The 17340-nt window shown below is 41.1% G+C and overlaps 2 protein-coding genes across 20 annotated transcripts in view; both read left to right on the top strand.

Annotated features, from left to right (window-relative positions):
- Positions 1-17340, top strand: part of LOC121718788 (NACHT, LRR and PYD domains-containing protein 3-like) — a 1510793-nt gene that overhangs the window by 335883 nt on the left and 1157570 nt on the right. The window lies entirely within an intron of this gene.
- The window catches only part of LOC121718821 (oocyte zinc finger protein XlCOF22-like), a 201861-nt gene that overhangs the window by 101272 nt on the left and 83249 nt on the right, over positions 1-17340 (top strand). Inside the window, exon 4 of one of the 10 annotated variants that reach the window (XM_042104110.1) lies at positions 11705-11772. The exons of the other annotated variants lie outside the window; for them this stretch is intronic. Coding sequence (XP_041960044.1) covers positions 11705-11772 — 68 coding nt within the window. The remainder of the gene's footprint in view (positions 1-11704; positions 11773-17340) is intronic. 10 annotated transcript variants of the gene reach the window in all.

Here is a 17340-nt window from a genome sequence, read left to right as displayed (position 1 = left end):
AAAATGCAATCTACTGTTATCCGATTTCTTCTTATTATTATTCTTCGTCTAACGCTTTTTCCGCGTTTAATGCGGCTTCAACCGTTTAACGTAGAAACTTCATTCAAACTGTGTTACGTAGGTCTTACTTAGGACAGGTGTGGAATGTATTTCTCATATTTGTAACTTTTATACTTTTTGAACTATTAATTAAAAAATTCCCCATAGACCTAACATTGGCAATTATGGCATCACAATAGGGCACTTAGAATCCTATGCCAAGTGTTCCGGCCAGAGCTATATGGTTCCGGCGACCTCCAGCAACTGTCTGTCTCAGGCTTTAAGCATACAATCTGGCTCTCTTAAGACTACAGATCCTGTTCAACTGTTTCCTCTGCCCACAACTGTTTCAAAATAAAAGTCTCCACTACAATAATTTCCTATTAAATAATTTAACCATTTAAACTATCCAACGATTTAACTTTTCAACTATTCCAACTGTCAGTTATCATCAACTATGCCTCTAGCCTACTATATTAAACCACCATCTACCTAGCAACCAATTTAGCAACCATTGAAATTAAGCATCTATGTCAGTTTCCATAGCAACCAAGATGATTATACTAGCAAACCACTGTAGTAACTCCTTTATCTATGATAGTAGCCACCACGGAGACCCTAGAAACAACCTAGCAACGACTTCAAGTACCCTAGCAACAGCCTAGCAACCACATTCACAGTTAAAACCTAGCAACCAACATCAGTAACCTAGCAACCGGCATAGCAACCACCATAACTACTCTAGCAACAGTCATCAACTCCCGTCAACTGTTTCCTCTGCCCACAACTGTTTCAAAATAAAACTCCTCACTACAATAATTCCATTTTAAATAATTTAACCATTTTATCCAACTATTTAACTGTTCAGCCTTTCAAACTGTCAGTTGTAATCAACTATGACTCCTGCCAATTGTTTACTCTGCCCACAACTGTTTAAAAATAAAAGTACTCACTACAATAATTCCCTATTAAATAACCTAACCATTTTCACTATCCAACTATTTAACTGTTCAGCCATTCCAACTGTCAATCGTCATCAACTACAACTCCTGCCAACTGTTTCCTCTGTCCTCAACTTCAAAATAAGTCCTCAATACAATAATTCGCTATAAAATAATTTAACTATTTAAACTACTCAACTATTTAACTGTTCGGCCATTCCAACTGTCAGCTGTCATCAATTATGACTCCCCGCCAGCTTTTTCCTCTATCTGATCTTTTTACTTAGATTATATTTTAGACCATATTCAACAATATTTCATTCAGCAGCCATTTTTGCATTTTCATGCACTCGTAATTCCCTGAGAATTACATTCTCTTGTTTTCACCTGTAGTCCCTGGACAGGTATTTAGAGCAGATATTTCACAGAGCTATAGATCACATGGTGGCCATAATAATTAAAAACTATCAGTCTGAGAAACAGGAGTGCCAGCAACCCACTCACTCTCATTATAATATACTACACATATCCACAAGCCTGGAGTAAGGTTCACAGTGAGGATGTGTGCAGTATATTATGATATACTATGTTATAACTGTAGCATTATAAGAGCAAAATAAATATGGTATGTGCAGTATGAACAGTAGCCTATAGACAGATGTGTAGAGAACAATTGTATCACTTTTCTATTTTCTCAGTTCAGTGGCTGCTGATGTATTGCTCACAGAGTAGTCATATTAACAACATTACTAAGCAGTTTGACTATCTTGATCAAGAACAATAGCGTAAGGATTTGTCATTGATGTGATGATGATGATGATGATGGTGGTGGTGGTGATGATGATGATGATGATGATGATGGTGACGATGATGATATATACTTTATTGTCCCAAAGGGACATTTGTCTTGGACTCATGTGCTGGACACAACGCCTACAATACAATCAAAACTCACAAGACAGACAACACAGTATAAATACCCCCCCCCCCCCCCCTATATTGCACACATCCCATAAATATACATAGCACAAACATAATCACCATGGCACCATTGCACACATCCCATAAACATACATAGCACAAACATAACATAAACACCATGGCACCATTGCACACATCCCATAAACATACATAACACAAACATAACACCATGGCACCATTGCACACATCCCATAAACACTTTAAAGACAGATTTTAATTCCAAGACGCTTGCTGAGTTCTGGATTTCAGTCGAGAGGGAATATCCACAGCTATCCAAGGCCGCGATGGACGTACTGACGCCGTTTGGCTCCACATACCTGTGCGAAAAGACTTTCTCTGCACTGACATATATTAAAAACAAATACAGATCGCGTCTAAATGTGGAGGATGATCTCCGTGTAGCCGTCTCCACAATTAAACCAAGAATGGACTTGCTGTGTTCCATCCATCTCATTAGATGAGATTAACGCTGAAACATAGTTGCCAAAATGTAAATTTGCGCAGCAACAATATATGTTTGTGGATATTACCCTGACTGAGATATTCTTCTGTTAAAGCAACACCAAAGAGTTTTTTGTACATTAAAATATTTTTTCCAAAATTATCAACTCATAACAGGGTGAACGGCACTGCATTCTCTTCGCGACCCTCTATCGGCTATAACCGCACTATGCAAGTTTGCCAGATTGGGTAGCGGATCTGTAGTTCGATGGAATGAGACATAAGAAACTACAAATTTGACTTGCTTCTGATGTCGCAATACATCATACTTTCATAAAATCATGCAACGTACTCTAGGCCTACCTTGTCTGTAGACATTATTTCCAAAGCCAGTGCTGGATAAACAAATAGCGTGCGTGCGACAGGAAAAGTGCTTTGGTTTTGCTTTAAAATGGAAATTAAAGTAAAGTATTAAAGTATTATTTTTTAAAGTATTAAAGTATTATTTTTTGACTAAGGTATTCTGCTTTTATCATATAGTAGCCTAAAGTTCTATATGTAAAATCATAACAGGCTGCTCTGTTCTTTTGTGTTGTCGTTAAGCCCGTGTTTGGATAAGCCTAGTGCGTATGGCCGGTGCGCACATTTTATTTTATTTTTTGAGTCACATCCAGGGATAGTGGGGGTCGCCAGTCTCTGGCACGGTTATTTTGGGGGTCGCGGGTTGAAAAGTTTTGGGCTGCTCTAGTCCACACCAAACACTCTGAGTCTACGTAAGAATTTTATTTTTTGAGTCACATCCAGGGATAGTGGGGGTCGCCAGTCTCTGGCACGGTTATTTTGGGGGTCGCGGGTTGAAAAGTTTTGGGCTGCTCTAGTCCACACCAAACACTCTGAGTCTACGTAAGAAATAGAATCTCTGCTGTATTCGAGAGCAGAGACTCTCAACGTGTGCCTTCCAACTAAAAGTGTTATCCAGGTGGATTCCTAGGTACTTGTATGAGCTCACCTGACTAATGTGTGTGTCATGTATGACCACAGGACTGTGGTCCCCTACAGACCTAGGGTCCAGGACCATCTCCTTGGTCTTCTTGAATTTCCCCTTGAGGATCAATAAAGTATCTATCTATCTATCTATCTATCTATCTATCTATCTTTCTATCTAGAGACGTTATGAAATGGTTAGCGTCGCACCACTGCACAAAGTTTCCTATTTCTGAGAAATAGGCTTATGTACATGTGTCTTTATACTGTTGGCTAAGGATGGCTGTGTCATCTGAACATTTAAAAACATAGTTCCCAGGGTGACTGCTTGAGCATCACTTGTGTATAGACCCTTTCAAGAGAGTTCCATTATCAGCATCATAGTTGGCCCCACAAGGCTTCCGTTTTAAACATTCCATATGTTATCTTAATGCAGAGGAAGTAGATTGGGGCCCAAATAGAATGTTCAAGCATTGTTTTTGTTTTTATTGTTGAAAGGGTCTATACAGTGTGAAAAGGACGGGAGAGTTAGCACACCCTCACACGTCATTCTGATTCCACTGACAGTTTCAGTGGCACCATGTATTTCCTTTTGAGACGATGGATTGAGTGCAGTCGCACGTCTTCCCTCTGCGGCGCAGATAACCAATTGCTCCTATTTTAAATATCCCCCTCGGAAGTTGATCAGGCTTCCGTGGTGGATTTATTGAGATGTTTATGAAATAAGGAGCGACTACGCCTAGGTCTCGAACAGTTGGCTAACGTGCGAAGATGTTTGACCCTAGAAGTTATCTAGAGACACAGGTTATAGGCTACTTCTTGCTCAGGTTTTATAAGGATGGAGATTTTGTTACCGTCCAGCAGTACTCAAGTCCAACTAACCCAAGTCTTAGACAGAGCAGATGAATAACCACAGAAGGAACCAGTTATCTTACCCTCCTGCTGGAATTCGTAGAAAAACCAAGAAAAGAAAAAATACTGCTTGAAGAATTGGATGCCAAGGTTAAATGAGTTCTTTACTTTTCAGCACTTTGGTGATGTTACAAAATGCGGCGTAATATCCACTTGCAGGTTACAATGTTATAGAAAATATAAAAAAGAGTAATCCACAAAAGAGAGTACAATAAAAATAGTAATCCACAGATGGAGAAGAAAATACAATAGTAAATCCACCAACGGAGAAAAGGGGTATATAAGGAAAAAAAGAGTAAGTCCTCAAAAAGGGAAAAAAATCCGCTGATTATCGTTCTGCAGTCTCTCACTGTCGGATCCCGGCAACAGGTGGTGCGGAGTTACGGTCCGCGGCTTCAGCCTGGCACAAAGTTCCAACACTTGGCTTCTCAACGAAGTACGGACAACGCATCCTAACAATCAAGCGTAACAGCAAAAAGCACGTAGGTAGCAGTAGAAGAAAAAAAGAAGAAGCAGCCCCGATCGTTTAGTTCGACCCCTATTTATACTAGGTGGACTTAACCTCCCCCACACATTCCTGAGACAAATCAATCCTATTTTCTCATGACAGTTTAGAACCTTCTAGAAGTTCCCACGATGGCTGGGAAAATTCTCACGGTAGCTGGGAAAATTCTCACGATAGCTGGGAAAATTCTCACAATAGCTGGGAAAATTCTCACGATAGCTAATACATTCTAGAAGTTACTGATCTCAACCCACAATTTAAGATGACACGCATTAACATACTTCTCCGGGTTACATTTCGGAGATGATACATTACATTCAGGTTTACAGATAGTTTCCAGAGGTTACACAAACAGTTTACATTCAATGGAAATTATAACCATGTGACACATTACATTTAGCAACATACACTTTTACAGTCATCAAGAGAGATCGGTTACATTCTTACAGGTTACAAACACTTATGGCATTAACTCTTCACACAATGCATTCTGAATACATTCATTTAAACAGTTTAAGGCACTTTACCCATTTCACAGTTTGAGACATACAATTCTTTCCATGCATAATTCCCTAGACTTTACAAGGTCAGGCTACTAAAATACTTGTAATGATACATTTCATTCATCGCACTTTATTATTTATTATGAGGTCATTGTTTGCAGTTATGGTTCATTTTCCATTCTTTTATTCACATTCAATAATCATCAACTATTTCTGAGGTCAAGGTGATCTGGTTTAGTAATCCTGCACATTGTTCAACATCTGCTTCAACACATTCATTCACTTCCACGCTTTCAGGTGAACTTAATTTAAGAGTAGGTTGCAAGGTCATTGGTTTAACATTACGATTCAATTCCTGGTCAGTTTCTTTCCTAATTTGTCTAATCATATTTTCTAGATCAAAGAGATTACCTTGATAGCTAGCGCTGAATCTAGCCTTTCTGCGTTTTCGCCTTGTAAGGCGTATTGATTTTGTGCTATCGCTCTGGGGTCCATACGGTTGGTGTTCTGGCAACACATCATAACTCATAACATTGTGTTTCAATGGTGCACTGTTATAGCCTGGGGGCATTGTTCTGTAGAAGAGCCATCATGTACCACAGAGCCAAAGATAATGAATGCGTAGCAAGATGGGTCGTCCTAGTTCATGTCTATGAGGGCAAAGTGGAGTTCAGTCAGAGACGGGCTCTGGTTCAGTCCCCGCCTGCACAGGGGCGTGTCACTGACGTATGACTGACGTTTGAACGCCTCGGTTCCACGCCAGACAGAAGCCGATTACAAAACAAACTTGGTGTACACCTTCATTAATGTTGATTTTCTCCCGACTGGAGGGTCATACTGTCACAACATTCTCCTGAAATGGGGAGGAGGGTTTGGAGATCATGATACCGTGTCCGAAATGTGCATCCATTGGTCAGAAAAATAAGGCTTTGACAAATTCTGGGAAATTCTTGGATTCTGCCATAGACCTCAATGTTAAAAAGGGAGCCCGATCACTGCAAAAATGTGGGATAGTGCCCCTTGTGCGGGGCGTGTACTACTGCTGCCCTATTTGCATAGATTTTCGGGGACAGGAAATGGCCTCTCAGGAAGTATCTTCGTAATCAATCATCTTTGACAGAGCCCACCAGATAGCTTGTCTGTGACAAGATGGCCGCCGGTGATGCCGTTGGAGACTCCGCCATAAGACATCTAGCCATTCTATATAGATCTATGGCTGCAAGGACCAAGAGGACAAAATAAATAACTTCTCATCCTGGACGGTAGAGGACGGTAAACTTTTATGCTCAACTAAACTTTGTCAGTCGGAGGGGCCTCATGGCGTCAGCCTTGGTGTTCGTTCCCCTCGGCCGTTTATACATGAGGGCTGTTCAGCGATGGGTGGCGTCGCTGGGATTGAATCCCTCGCGTCACTGCCATCGCCCTGTCGCAATCTCAGCAGCCTGCTGCGCTGCGCTAAGGCCCTGGAAACGCCCACTCTTCCTCACAGAGGGAACTACGATGGGTGCTGTCCTACACAGGAAAGTAGTGACGATGGATGCCTCGCTGAGCGGCTGGGGAGCTACTCACGAGGGCAGGCACACCAGTGGCCACACGTCCTGCTCTATGCCTTCCCTCCGTTGGAACTGATCACTCCAACGCTCGCCAGGGTGTGGGAACAGAGCCTCTCACTCATTCTCGTAGCCCCGCGCTGGCCAGGGAAACCCTGGCTAGCAGAAATAATCCCGTTACTCCACTCCCCACCGTGGCCGCTGCCCCCCCGCAGGGACCTGCTGTCCCAAGCGAACGGGGAAATATTTCTGGGTCTGGCCCGTGAAAGGCTGAATCTGACAGCTGCAGGACTGCCCTGTAATGTCATAGCGACCATTCAGAGCGATGATAGCAAATGGCGTGTATTTAATGACTGGTGTATTAAAACAGGGACGATAGCCTTCCAGTGCTCTGTGGACGTTATCCTTACGTTTCTGCAAGACTTACTGGATAAAAACAAGTCCTTCTCCACTGTCAAAGTTTACCTGGCTGCCATGTAGGCTTTGGGGACAAAACAGTGGACCCTCTCATACGTCAATTTATGAAAGGGGCTCGACGCCTCCGCCCGGTTTCTAAACCACTGGCCCCTTCATGGGATCTGCCGATGGTTTTGGATGTTCTCGCCCTCCCTTCGAGCCATTACAACAGTTGGATCTTAAAGTGCTCTCACGATCAGGGTAGTCCCCTTCGAGCAAAGCCGTCACGGTTTTTACTCGAGGTATTTTCTGGTCCCAAAGAAAGGGGGGGGGGGCTTGCGCCCGATATTGGACCTGCGTGCACTGAACAGATACCTAAGAAAGTACAGGTTCAGGATGTTCTGTCTCGCCCTCCCTTCGAGCCATTACAACAGTTGGATCTTAAAGTGCTCTCACTCAAGACGGCTTTGTTGGTGGCTTTGGCTACAGCTAAACGCGTAAGCGATATTCATGCCCTATCTGTGAATACAGCCTGTATGCAATTTTTCCCGGGTGACTCGAGGGTTGTATTAAAACCCAACCCAGCGTTCATTCCAAAGGTTTTCAACCCGTCACTGTCGTGTCGGCCGATTGAACTATTTGCGTTTAACCCACCGCCTTTCGCCTCCCCGGAGCAGGAGTGGCTGAATGCGCTCTGTCCGGTCAGGGCGTTGCGTGCGTACGTGGACAAAACAGCGGAGTTAAGGAAAACGGAACAGCTGTTTGTGTCTAGTGCAAAGTCACATCTGGGTAGACCGCTCACTAAGCAGCGTCTATCACAATGGATTGTGGCGGCTATTGCCCTGGCCTATACGACTAAGGGGTTACAACCCCCAGTCGATTTACGAGCCCATTCCACTCGATGAATGTCGACATCATGGGCTTTATTTCAGGGCTTCCCCATAGAGGATGTATGCTTGGCAGCGTGTTGGGCAAACCCGACAACGTTTGTCAGGTTTTACAGACTTGATGTCACTGCCCCGACTTTGGCACATTCAGTGTTAGGCACTGGGACGCCGGGGGCGCACTGATGTTGTTGGGGATCGCAAGCTTGTCTGGCAATCCGGGAGTCACAATATCCCATAGTGAGATACCGAATGAATGCTTGAAAGGGAACTTAAGGTTACTCACGTAACCCCGGTTCTCTGATAGCATGAGTGAGGTATCTCACCAGACCACCCTCCTTGCTGGTGGCGAGAAGAGGTTGGTTAGCTAGACTGAAGCAATGACGTTGCGCCGTAGAATATAAGGGAGGAGGAAGTACCTCCTCCACGTCGCATACGTCAGTCGTCCAGCCAATGGTGGCTGGCGTAATGAAATAATGGCTTCTGGGGAACTCGCGAGGGGGCGTGTCCCCATAGTGAGATACCTCACTCATGCTATCAGAGAACCGGGGTTACGTGAGTAACCTTAAGTTCTCCCCTTATTAGACATTCTCTGGCTGTACTCACAAAAATATACGGTATATGCAACTTCTCATCCTGCACGGTAGAGGGCGGTAAACTTCTATGCTCCACTAAACATTGTAAAGCTGTAGAAGAAGAAAAGCAAAACAAACCCCACAGCCAGTTTTAAAAGAGCAGCCTGGTTGATGTGAACGGCTCATGCTTAGATATTTCGTAAGGAAAAGGTGTGTTCATCTATGTCTGAAGCCATATTTTTCAATTCTGTCATCGGGAGATATGTTTTAAGTCAATATTTAAGAGATATTTTTCCGACATGCAGCAGAGTTCGACCTCGCGCTGGCAGCATTTGTCCCCGTCCAATCACACCGATTCCGGGAGGCTACGACGAGTTGGCACGAAGGTGGGGGTAGCGCAGCGCTCCTGTTTGGATTTATTGTTTGAAGGAAATACACTATCTATGCGTTGAATGAAATGACACCCAGCCGACATCAGTGAACAGCCAATATTTGTCTGAGGCAGACGCTCTAATTCCCCAGTACGTGCAGTCACAAGTCAGTAGAAGCTACTGCGAGCAAGAGTTGTGACCCTTCAGGTTTTCGTCACCGGTGTCACGCTAGCCGACAAAATATTCTGTAGTCATCGTTTAGTCTTCGATTTTCGGGTCACGTTGAATTCCAGTCCAGCCTGGTCAAGACCGCTTGCCAAAATCTCAATTAGTTAACCAGCTACCAGCCTGGGAACTGTGAACCCCTATACATTTGTAACTAACACTGCTTGATTTTCACTGAGACATCACATCAACCATTTTACTTAAAACACTATTTCTAAGGACGTATACACAAAGAGTAAAACGAATCTTCCAGAAAAGCTTCCAGAAAAATAGCTTGTATATAATTACCCTTTGCATAGACAATATCGTAGTGATTTTGGTTTGGAGCAATGTTGTATAATAGATCTGCCCTTTGTGTGTGTGTTTGTAGATGAATGAGATTGGTCAGCATATGGACATGAGTCACAAGCAAGCCTGCATCGACTTGGAGAAGGCCACCCAATGCATCACACTAGCATTACAAGTAAGATGCATGCGCGCGCGCGCACACACACACACACATAGAATGTGAACCTTGTGTTCTGTATGTTACCATCTCTGCAGTATTTCTGTTTCTATTCTCACAGGATAGTTTAGCCGCACACACACACACACACACACACGTGAGCGTTGACACCTAGGCTGCACCTGTCTGAGCAAGTCTTACAGAATCACTATGGTTTGCAATCATGAGAGCTCCTCTATGCATGAAATGCTATTCATGAAGAATGTGTGTTTCAGTCTTTGGACTGTGTGTGTGTGTTTTCCCTGTTTGATGAGTTTCTGCCTTTATCAGCATGAAGTGGTTAAGAACCAGGAGCTCTGCATGTTGATTCGTCGTTTGGAAGAGAAGGAGGCAGAGACTGGGCAGAGCCTGACAGAGCAGGTGGAGTCAAATATGCAGTTGAAGCTGAAGATCGATGAACTGCAGAAACACCTGGAGGAGAAACACAACTCACTGACACAGACCAACCAGGTGTGTGTGTGTGTGTGTGTGGCACAGCTATAGAGACTTCAATGCAATCAAGACCAGGGCTTGAATTTCACTGCGGGTATTGCGCTTAATTTGTTCAAGTCCCGCAACTCTAGCCATCATAATGCGAGAAATTCCCGTATACACTTTTACAGCCTGTCTGATGACGTTCATATAATTATGAAGTGGCGTGAATGCGGTGATATTGACCGGACGGATCAACTACCAAGTTGAATTGAACATAGCCTCATGCAGACGCAGACACACACACACACACGGAGAGAGAGAGCGAGAGCGCGAGAGAGAGAGAGAGAACCACTTTGCGCTTACACAAATAGGCTACGCAACCATGGCAAACTTTTACATCTGGAAAGAGCTCCTTGGTAACTATCCTGCTAGTTCAGGTCACGTCAACACTTGATCCCAGAAAGATTGTCTTCGACTTGTTTAGTTTTTTGAACATTTATTGTATCTAATGACATAGAAAACATAATGATTTGCATCCACATATACTTATGCAATATGCACAACTTTTATTCACTAGCGACTAGCCTAAAACCGTCAGGCTAAAGGGAGGCTAATTACTCTCACGTATTTTCTTAAAGTGACAGGCACTCAATTACACCTACTCATCACCAATGTGCACTCAATTAGACCTACACACCACATTAAAGATATGCCTAAGTGTTCTAGGTTAAACGTCAAAATGAAGCATTCAAATGACTAAATATGTTTAGCTACTAGTAATTACTAGTAAAATGCTATACATTAAAAAATACATTACTAACTAAATACACTCTATATGAATTTAAAAATATATGAAATAGAAACATATCACATTAAGCCATAATTTTCAGTGTGTGTTTGTGTGTGTGTGGTGAGAGTCAGTTGTGAATGATCCCACTACAGTATATATTACTGATGACGTCAGGGTGGGGCACCAAAATCAAACACTTTTTTAAAAAAAGTATCGAAGTATCGAAGTCGCAATTCTTGACTTGGTATCAGAATCGACCCCCCCCTCCCCCTCCCCCCCAAATTGTGTAAATCCCCCCTACATGAATAACCTACTGTAAGAGGGGAATTGCCCCCCCATTTTGAAAAATGAATTTTAAGTCCTGAAGACACACATTCACCTGCTATCATAACAGTTACACATTAGGTTGCAGCATAGACGTATAGAACTGGTTTTCATTGAAGTAGAGTTACTCAGTAGAACTGGGTTTGGTTGAAGTAGAGTTACTGAGTAGAACTGGGTTTGTGGAGTTACTGAGTAGAGCTGGGTTTGGTTTAAGTAGAGTTACTGAGTAGAACTGGGTTTGTGGAGTTACTGAGTAGAGCTGGGAGAGGTCCACTGATTTGCTGTTTATTATTTTTTTTTTTTTATTTATTCGCCATACTGTGTGTTTGTGTGTGTGTGTGTGTGTGTGTGTGTTTCGATACAGACTGTGGCTTTCCTGAAGAATGAGCTAAGGGACCTGCATCAACATCTGCAAAGCCAGCAAAGTAATAGGTATACATACACACACACACACACACACACACACGTGTGACGCACACTCACTCTGTTTTCATTATAGAGCACTCTATTTCAATCTCTCTCAATTTTTTTTTTATTAAACAAATTCTCCCCCCCCCCCCCCCCCCCCCCCCCCCAAAAGGACGGTTCAGGATAAGTGGCCACAGGGAGAGATCAAGGTGAGATGTGTACACACACACACACACACACACACTCTTCACACTCACACACTCTTCACACTCTTTCTTATTATCTAGCCAGCAACCTCCACACAGTAAGTCCCGGCCACCAAGGGTGAAGTTGACCGTTTAGGTGATGAATAGTGTAAAACTGAAATACAGACACATACACCAGTAAATACATGAGATACATGAGACATGAGATACACCAGTAAATACATGAGACATGAGAGAAACCAGTAAATACATGAGATACAACAGTAAATACATGAGATACATGAGATACACCAGTAAATACATGAGACATGAGATAAACCAGTAAATACATGAGATACACCAGTAAATACATGAGATACATGAGACATGAGATACACCAGTAAATACATGAGATACATGAGATACACCAGTAAATACATGAGATGCATGATACATGAGATACACCAGTAAATACATGAGACATGAGATAAACCTGTAAATACATGAGATACACCAGTAAATACATGAGATACATGAGACATGAGATACACCAGTAAATACATGGTGATATGAGATACACAAAATGAAACCAGTGTGAAATAATACAATATAGGCTAATTGGCACTAAGGTTAATTAGAAAATAACACAAAGGCTGCTAGAAACTAGCGCAGGAAATCCAAGTCATTTAGCAAGTTAAACTCATAACAGACTAACATAGAAATCACTGTAATGTAATCGCATTCATTACAGATAAAAACATCGTAACTTATATCATCTTAAACTTATATTTAAGTACTTTACTTACAGGGAATTCCTTCAAAGTGCTAAAAAGGAGGAGGAACTCACACACACACACACACACTACACACACACACACACACACACATACAGACACACACACACACACACATACACATACACTACACACACACACATACAGACATCGTAACTTATATCATCTTAAACTTATATTTAAGTACTTTACTTACAGGGAATTCCTTCAAAGTGCTAAAAAGGAGGAGGAACTCACACACACACTACACACACACACACACACACACACACACACACACACACATACAGACACGCACACACACACACACACACACACACACACACACTTCCCTGCTGCTTTCAGTGTTGCCAGATTGGGTTGAGTGATTTCCGCCCAATCACGTTCAAAATCCCGCCCTCTTCAGCAAACAGCCCCAACAACGATTTTGGCATAGAGAAGCATTTAAGTTAAAATTTGATTTGCCTGCCTAAAGCTTATTTTCTCCCGCCCGACAAAGTCAAAAGAAGCCTGGCAACACTGGCTGCTTTAATATGTTTCTAATTTACTTCCCAAGTAGCGAGCTCCCTGCTGCTTCAGCGTAAACCGTGTCAAAATAAAAGTCTCTGATAGAAAGAAAACTGGCAAGGCCAGAACACTTTCCCTGCATCTACACACTGTTTCAAGCAGGGGGTCAGGATTTGGAGGATTAGCTTCAGCCAATTAGCATTGAATTTGGCCGCCAACATTTTTTAAAACATGACGTTCGGTTGCCACCTCCAGCGACTGCCTACTTGGAATAAGCTACAATGGGGTTCTATGGAACTATGTATTTGTTTCTGATTGGTTCCATGGATAAGCTACAAATTAAAATTGATTTACTGTCTGCATGGTTTAGGCTGCATTATATCAAGCTTTGTGGTATCATCAACCGTTTTTTATTCAGGGAGAAATTGACTGAACATCAAGCTCTTTTACAGCAATGCCCTGAGTTACAAAACAACAACAATAATCAAAACAACAAAACAAGAACAATAAAAGATACAAAAGGCAAGTAGTAATAATAATAATAATAATAATAATAACAAAAATCAAATAAAAATAATAATAATAAATAGAAAGAAAAGAAGGGGAATGTATAAGTTATAATAATGATATAAAAGGTCTAAAATATCAGTCAAAGCAAGAACATTGTGCAACAGCCATATCATCAATCATACCCTTGAATAGGTTTGTGTCACTAGACCAATCTAATTTCAATAACTCTTGCAATTTGTTCCATTTATTTGATGCAAAAAATGTAAAAGCTAATTTACCAAATTCAGATTTAATTTGAGGAGTTTGAAGAGATATAAAACCCTGTGAGCGTGTATTGTGGCAGATTGATGTTCAGAAGAGAAGTTAGGTATAAAGGTAACTTTCCCAGTAATGCCTTATAAACAAAAAGGAGGCAGTGTCTTTCCCTCCTATCATAGAGGGAAGACCATCCTACATTTTGGTATAATTTACAGTGATGAGTTTTAAACCCATCTCCACTTATAAAACGTAGTGAACTGTGATAAACTGCATCAAGTGATTTCAGAGTGGAAGGGGCTGCATGCATATACACAATGTCACCATAGTCTAGGACTGACATTATAGTTGCTTGAATAATGGTCATTCTGCTTTCTAAAGAGAAGCAAGACCTAATCCTGTAAAGTGCACCTAATTTAATTTTTACCTTTTTTGTGAGATCAAGCACATGTGTTCTAAATGTTAGTTTGTTATCTAGCCAAATGCCCAGATATTTGTATTTAGAAACTTGCTCAATTTGTGCCCCATTTAGGGAACAAATGTTATAGGCATTAAGGTCACACTTTCTCTGTCTAGTAAAGATCATATATTTTGTTTTTGCTTCATTTAGAACCAGTTTAAGATCTTTCAAGGATTTCTGCACACAATCAAATGCACATTGAAGATATGACACAGCTTGCTCTTCAGATGGTGCATAGGCATAAAGGATTGTGTCATCTGCATAGAAATGCACTTTACAATTTTCTATTGAAGCACAGATGTCATTGATATACAATGTAAACAACAATGGTCCCAAAATTGAGCCCTGTGGAACACCATTATTTAGTCTCAATGGCTCTGAGGTTGATCCTGTCACATCTACCCACTGTGTTCTATTTGAGAGGTAGTTTTTAAACCATTTAAAGGAAACTTCATCTAGACCAAAAGAGGTTAGTTTTTCAAGAAGTAACCTGTGATTTACAGTGTCAAAAGCCTTTGACAAGTCAATAAACAAAGCTGCACACTGTTTCTTACTGTCAACAACAGTAGCTATATCATTTACTACAGCAGTTGCTGCTGTAATTGTGCTGTGGCCAGCTCTGAATCCAGATTGATAAGGACTTAACATAGAATATGATGACAAAAAGGAACGAAACTGTTCATTTACAAAGGATTCTAACATCTTAGCTAAACATGGAAGCTTGGAGATTGGCCTATAGTTATTCAAATCACTTGGGTCTCCTCCTTTATGTAGAGGGGTCACTAGGGCTGATTTCCAGACTTCTGGAATAGAACCAGAGCAGAATGAAAAATGTGAGTTAAAGGTTCAGCAATGACAGGGGCTGCAATCTTTAAGAGATGTGGGTCTAACTGATCTGCACCCAGAGAGCTTTTCATACACTTGGAATTACACAGTCCATAGAGAACCTCAGATTGGTTTACTGGTCTAAATGAGAAGGAAGGGTCATTAGGCCTATTTGAAAGTAAAAACCTCTCTTCTTCAGGCCTAATGACACTGAAATGGACTTGTGTCTCTGGTGCCATATCCACATTATTCAATTGATCAAATAGAGTACCACATTTGATAAAGTGATCATTAAAAGCATTACAAATCTCCATTTTCTCATTTACCACTTTAGAATCCAACATAATTTGTTGAGGAAGAGTGGTAGAAGAAACACCTTTAAGTGACTTAATCACTTTCCAGAATTTCGCTGGATTGCTACCACAGTCAGACAGATTGTTCAAATAATAGGTACATTTACCCCTTTTCACAAGGTAAGTACATGTATTTCTAAGATGTCTGAATGTTTGCCAATCTCCATCACTACCAGTGGATCTTGCCAATGCCCAAGCTTTGTTTCTTTGGGAAATAATCTCACCTAGATCATGACTAAACCAAGGGTTACATCTATTTTTTTTATCCTAAATCTCTTAAAAGGGGCATGTTTATCTGCTAAGGTGTTAAAAATAGTTTGGAAGTATTCCAATGCAAGTTCAGCATCTAGAATACGATTTAAAGAAGTAAGGTCACTGGCATGTAGATCTTGTAAAAATGCCTGCTCATCAAATCTTTTAAAAGATCTCTTATTTATATACAAAGGCCCTGACCTTTGTCTTCTGACATCTCTAATGCAGCCCACGGGACAATGATCACTGAAATCCATTGGGAATACACAGCTATGCATATAATTATGAGGCTTATTTGTAAGAATGAGATCTAACAGGGACGAACGACTGGGAATTTTCATATTAGGTCGTGTGGGTTCTGTGACTATTTGGGTAAGATTTAACTCATTACACACATGTTTTTTTTTTTTTGAACTTTATTGCCCATACTGAACATTACAAGCAATTTTAGCATTACAATACAAACATAGACCCACACACACACACATTAAACACACTCTCAGGGTTAAAAACAACCAAAAAAAAAAAGGAGGAAAGAGAAAAGAAAAAAAAAAAAAAAAAAAAAAGGGGGGGGGGAGTCACCTTGTGTTTGAGCTTCATTCAACACTGATTACATAGAGGCAGGATAGATAAACCATTGCATTCACACGGTATGTTTAGATTATTCTAAATCAAGGCCCAGAATAACAGGGGTCCATCTTCTTACAAACAAAGGTATTTTCAGCTGTAAAATAGCAGTCATATTTTCCATTGTATGGACCTGTTGGATTTTTTGTATCCACTGAGCTATTGTAGGAGGGCTAGGCTTCATCCAATTAATAGTGATCATTTTTCTTGCAATCATAAACAAGATGTGAAACATGTAGCTTTGGTCCTTAGAAAGCAGGTTTTCAGGTGTTTTCTCCAGTATGAAAAGTAAAGGGTCCAGAGGAATATCCATCCTAAATATTTTGTCCAACTCCTTTTTAATGTCTTTCCAGTATGTCTGTATCACGGAGCAGTCCCAGAATATGTGGGTATGGTCCCCAACCATGCCACAGTTTCTCCAGCAAGTGTTTGGGGCATTGTTTTTGAACATTGATACCTTAAGAGGGGTCCTAAAGAATCTCATTTTCACCTTCCAGTCAAATTCTTTCCACATTTGACTTCCAATCCCTTTATGACTTGCCAGACATATATCTTCCCATGTATCATCATCTATAATTGTATTAAACTCCATTTCCCATTCACTTTTTATATGGAAAGTATTATCTGATGTGTCTTTCATAAGACTCCTATAGATATGTGATACTTGATGCTTTGTTGATACCATTTGTTGAGATATATGTATAAAGTACCATTCAACCCCAGTTGGATCTCTTTTTAGACTATCCCAATCTGTGTGCTTTGTGATATAATGTCGTATTTGTAGGTATCTATACAAGTCACATGAGGGCAAGTCAAACTTATCT

This window comes from Alosa sapidissima, chromosome 9 (genome assembly GCF_018492685.1).
Source record: "Alosa sapidissima isolate fAloSap1 chromosome 9, fAloSap1.pri, whole genome shotgun sequence".
In the NCBI taxonomy this organism is placed as follows: Eukaryota; Metazoa; Chordata; class Actinopteri; order Clupeiformes; family Clupeidae; genus Alosa; species Alosa sapidissima.
Note: the sequence above shows the minus strand (reverse complement) of the source record. Positions and strands in the feature narration are given on the sequence as shown.